This window comes from Cephus cinctus, unplaced genomic scaffold (assembly GCF_000341935.2).
Source record: "Cephus cinctus unplaced genomic scaffold, Ccin1 Ccin1_scaffold0690, whole genome shotgun sequence".
NCBI classification, from domain to species: Eukaryota; Metazoa; Arthropoda; class Insecta; order Hymenoptera; family Cephidae; genus Cephus; species Cephus cinctus.
The window spans coordinates 683,463-688,221 of record NW_014333313.1 but is presented as its reverse complement, the minus strand read 5'-3'; the positions used below and the strand labels follow the sequence as shown (position 1 = coordinate 688,221).

Below are 4,759 nucleotides of genomic sequence, written 5' to 3'. Positions count from 1 at the left end.
AAAAAAAAAAAAAAAAAAAAAAAATCGCCACCCGGACGTATCAAGACCGGAAATCGAAAATCGACGGTCACTCAAATGACCGCGAATATCTAGTAGCGTGACGTAATAGGGACCTTGGAACAGCACGTAAGACACTCGTATGTGAACGGCATACGTGAGCATCCACAATTTGTCCAACAGGCCGAACCCACGATACCCTTCAGTTTCCAAAACCCACATAGATCGTTAACGAAAAATTTTCCTCCCACCCAACCCCCCTGGCCGTCTCCTTTTCACATATCCTCCATGTTTTCCGTGCCAGGCTAATTCGGTCACGACCGAAAACAATCGACTTCCGTCGAATCGTTGAAAACGCTCCTACCACGCCACCCGAGCGCCGTCGACGCAGCATTGCACAACCTACCCAACACGCTCTCGTATGCAACCCCGTTTTTTAGAATTCATCGAGATAAAAAAAAAAATTCCACAAGACGTAAATTCCAGTTGGCCATGATGCTCGGGATCCGGTGCGCGCACTCTCGTTTACCTACATCCAGTACGCGGCGTGCAACGAGTGTGCACGCCGGCAGGCATCCACGTTGGCGCGATTAGTGAAAGGAAACCATAGTGAAAACCTATCATTAAGCCTGGCAATACCGCGCGAATGCGAAATAACGCGTCACTCTTCGCATTCGTGCAGAAGCGCTGTGAGCCACGATCGTTGAAAAGTTATGCGGATCGAGTGGCATGATGGATTTCAAATGATTTCAGTGCGACCGTATTGACTATTTGAAGAAAAAAAGTTAACGCGAATAGGATATAGAGAGAGCACGCGCTACCGAGGCACGCTTGGTGCGCCTTAATTGATAGAAAAATAATTATAATTCCGTTGGAGCCTCGAGCAGCTAGCGAGTGTCAGTAGGTGACCAGCTAGCGACGTTGCGGCAGAAAGCGGAAGTAGCTAGTGCTCGTGCGATAAATATATTTGGCCCGTGACACAAGTTGAACGTAAATTACGTGTACACGTCGATGGGACTTGCCAAGCGTCGGAGGATTCAGTGTGGCCACTGTGTCCCAACGGGGAGGCACAGGTGTTCCGAAAAAGTTGCGAAATCAACGACGGCCATTCCGCGTACTACTGGAGAGTTCATTGTTCACATAAATACCGCGCGTAGGTGATGGCTTGCGAGATTTATCGAGAGTCATGTATAAAACTGGGTTATCGCGCATACCATCTGCAACGGGCGTAGAAATCGCGACGATTGCCGTGTAACAGTTTTTAGAATTCAACAATCATGTGCAAATACTTTACTATTATACATATAGATATGGCTTATGCATATACACTCGTAGTTGCCATGGCAACGTATCAGTTGGGTTCGTCGATAAAAATTGTGTCAGGCATATACGAATAATTACACGCGATCGTTATAATTGGCCGTAGAGTAAGGCGAGGACGAATTTATTATGTCAGAAGTTTTTCTGAACGACGACAGAGTATCCTTAGTGGTGTCCAAAAATTTTAACATGCTAATTTACGTTGTCGCACGATGGACTACGAAAAAAGAAAAAAATGAGCTCGTATTTCGCTTACTCATTGTTCGACCGTGTCCGTCGATCTGCAACAGCGTCGTCATCGTGCCATTGATAAAATTTGAATTTCGCGGAATTCAAATAACGGGTAAAGCTTTCGGCTAGTGCGATAGCATCAACAGCCGTTATCAGGAGGTAAAGCAAGACAGGCAAATATCCCGGCGATGAACGCCGCTCGGTAATATATCGTCGCGTAAAATGAAGAATTTAAAAGTTGAAAAACAATGGTTCGAGTAAATAATATGAGGATCAAAGAGTTATATCGAGACGGAAGTTTTTCTAGGTGGTGTTAAACGGGGACTTAAACAACAACAACAAAAAATAGGTGGCTTTATCGTGTGATACAATAGGGTCGTAAAGATAATTAATCGTGATAAATTAATTACCACGTCATATAGCTACACGAGAGCACGTATACAGCCGTGTATAATCTTCATACCTGTAATCGACCACGCGGACGTGAAAAACGTCTCCTGGCACTGGTTCCCACAGTCTGATGCTGGGAGGGAGGCGGTGGCGGAGGCTGCGATCTCCTCTTGTTCTCGTTGCTCTCCTGATTCTTGTTATTGGAATTGAGGTTCGAGTTGTTGGTCATCATGGGCGCTGACGGCGGATCCCGATGGCTCTTGGTACGCCTGAGAAGTCTGCGCACGGTATTTTTCACAGTGGCAGCAATGTGTGTACCGCCGCCTCCGCCACCGCCGCCACCCATCCCACCACCACCGCCACCCTCGTTAACGGATTTGTACTCGACCTTCTTAACCCTCGTTGCCGTCGGGGCCACCCTGTGACCACCCGACTCCATTACGTACATGGCTGCCACGTTGTCTACGTTGGGAGTAATTCTTGATGTGTTTAGGAACGCTTTCCTCAGGAATTTCGCGGCCGGTTGCCCTCGGCCTCTTCTCTATACTCAAGACTGTGCAGTCTCGTCTATCTCTCTCTATCCCACTCTTTTAACTCTCTACCGATCTCCCTTCAACACACACACACACATACACTATCCTTCCTCTTCTCTAGCCACTCCCTTCACTCGAGTCAGATCTCCGCTTTATCTCTGACTTCGTAGCTGTCGATTCGCACTGAAACGAACCTTCGTCCAAGATGGCGGATCGCCAATGAACTTTTGACCGGAGGATATGGTCAGTCTTTTAAAACGTCTCACTGATCGACACTGATAATCGAACTTCGAGATAGGTAGCGATCGATATAACTTTAGAGGGGCTAGTTTTCTTGGTGCAACTTCAAAGCGACGAGCCTGAAGTTTGTCGTAGGCAGTTTCAAAATTCGCGCGGTTACGCCGTTGTCAAGTTTCCTTACGACGTTAGTCAGTAACACTACCCGTGAGTATTTACAGAAAATTAATCCTACTGTATTGCACGGTCTGTCTATTGAATTAGTTAATTATTACTTTAGTTCACCTGGGAGCTCCCTTAGGCTCGATCATGTCCACAATTTCGAGAATCGATCACCGGTCACTCCTTTGATTCGAGCAGTCCGTTAGAAATGCACATTGAGCAGGGTCGGCACTGTTCGTCGCTCGATACGATTCGACCTTAGCTTTTGTAATGTATATGCACACACGTTTTAAGGAGTCAATCTTTTTCTTTCACCTCGTGAGTTCTTTCCTTCTCGAAGGCAGGCTATTTATAGCTCTGAGCAAACACGGTAACTTTCTGAATGAAAGAAAGATCATTAGTAGCGGTGAATTTTAACGAAGTCGACGAGCACGCGACAGTCAATGGTTAACGCGATACATTTCGGCGTTCGCCCTCGAGTCCGAGCACGTGCTCGCCCCGAGAGGCTTGGCAAATTTTCGAAGGAAAAAAAAAAAAGAAATATTTCTAAAATTGTATCTCGGTGTCGAAATTCCTGCCGAATTCGATAACGCGAATGCGCCGTCGTTACGCGATTCTAATATGTATGCAAAAGAACGCGCGAAACCGCTTTAGAGGTCGGATTTCCTTTGAGTATGACCAATGGACAATGACGCATATTGAACGTGTGTCAAAACAGCACAAACAAAGAGACGCATAATCGTACTGTTGACAGCCAAAGAGGTGAGCGCATCTAGAATCTAGTTGCCAGTACTAAACCATGACGTCATTTTCACTTCCACCAATCAGACCACTCGGACTAGTCACTGGTGATATACCGCTATGATATTTATACAGATTCTACAGGAATGACGTCTACGCTTTGATACTCGAGAAAAACATAATTCTATCCCATGAGAAACGCAATGAAAACTATAGAGCGACAAACATATCGCCTTCCGCGTGCCCGTTCGTCAACAAATCCGTTACATCTCACAACGATTGCCATCTGACCTTCGCTCTCGTAACGCGAGCCTCCACGGGATAGGTAAAAGAATTTGTATTTCGCGCGTCAGAATCAAGCGACACCTAACACCATCTAGCCTCTGCGCCAACAACGTGGAAGAACCGAGTCGAGCGACGAGAACGCCACGAACAAGGGAATACAAAGAAAAAAAGGTAAACAAAAATATTCAACGATACAGACAATTTCGGGATAACCATCGGGTTTGTAATTTTCGCAGAAAATAACACGTTGCTGAGAAAACGTATAAGCTTCTTGAATCGAGAATCAGATCCCCAAGAGAGCACAGGAGATATTCGACATAGAAGCTACAGATATACAGACTGCAGGAAAAATCTGGTCCCGCTGACACGCGTGGGCGTTTCTGAATAGGATCGCGAACCTGGATGCTATCTCGAGCCAGTATGTGGGCGTCCTTGAAAATTCTTCAGGTAGAAGAAGAGTCTACGACGAAACAGATATAGTAAATATTCCAAGAGAAGACTATCCCTCGACAGTGCGATCCGTCGTAACAATGGAGACTGTGCGTGCGCGAGTGGCTCTCCTTGAGCTCAGTGGCGCACATCTCCGTCGTCGCGCAATACGCTTTTGCAAAACATTTTCAATTCCTCGATGCCATTCCCAGAAGGGAAAAAAGATGGATAAACCTATTAACCAAGAAGTACGAGAAGAGATGCGAATTCCCGGTGCACAGCCTTCTATGTACGTACAGGCAGCATTCAAAATGCATTCCACGATATCGACCGTTACGAATCTATTTACCCCCCGCAAAACTAGACAGACAATTCCTTATACTCGTCTGACAAAGCAATCGTAATGAAAGAAAAAAAAATCAAGAAAAATAACA

The 4,759-nt window shown here is 45.9% G+C and overlaps 1 protein-coding gene across 5 annotated transcripts in view; it reads right to left on the bottom strand.

Moving 5' to 3' along the window:
- LOC107269868 (serine/threonine-protein kinase MARK2) overlaps nucleotides 1-4,759 on the bottom strand; it is a 54,593-nt gene that overhangs the window by 40,270 nt on the left and 9,564 nt on the right. For 3 of the 5 annotated variants that reach the window (XM_015744223.2, XM_015744224.2, XM_015744222.2), the window contains exon 2: nucleotides 2,012-3,248. The exons of 1 other annotated variant lie outside the window; for it this stretch is intronic. In XM_015744223.2, coding sequence (XP_015599709.1) covers nucleotides 2,012-2,386 — 375 coding nt within the window. In that variant the 5' untranslated portion in view covers nucleotides 2,387-3,248. Of the gene's footprint in view, nucleotides 1-2,011; nucleotides 3,249-4,759 lie in introns of those variants that run through there. One more of the 5 variants, XM_015744204.2, reaches the window with a different exon arrangement.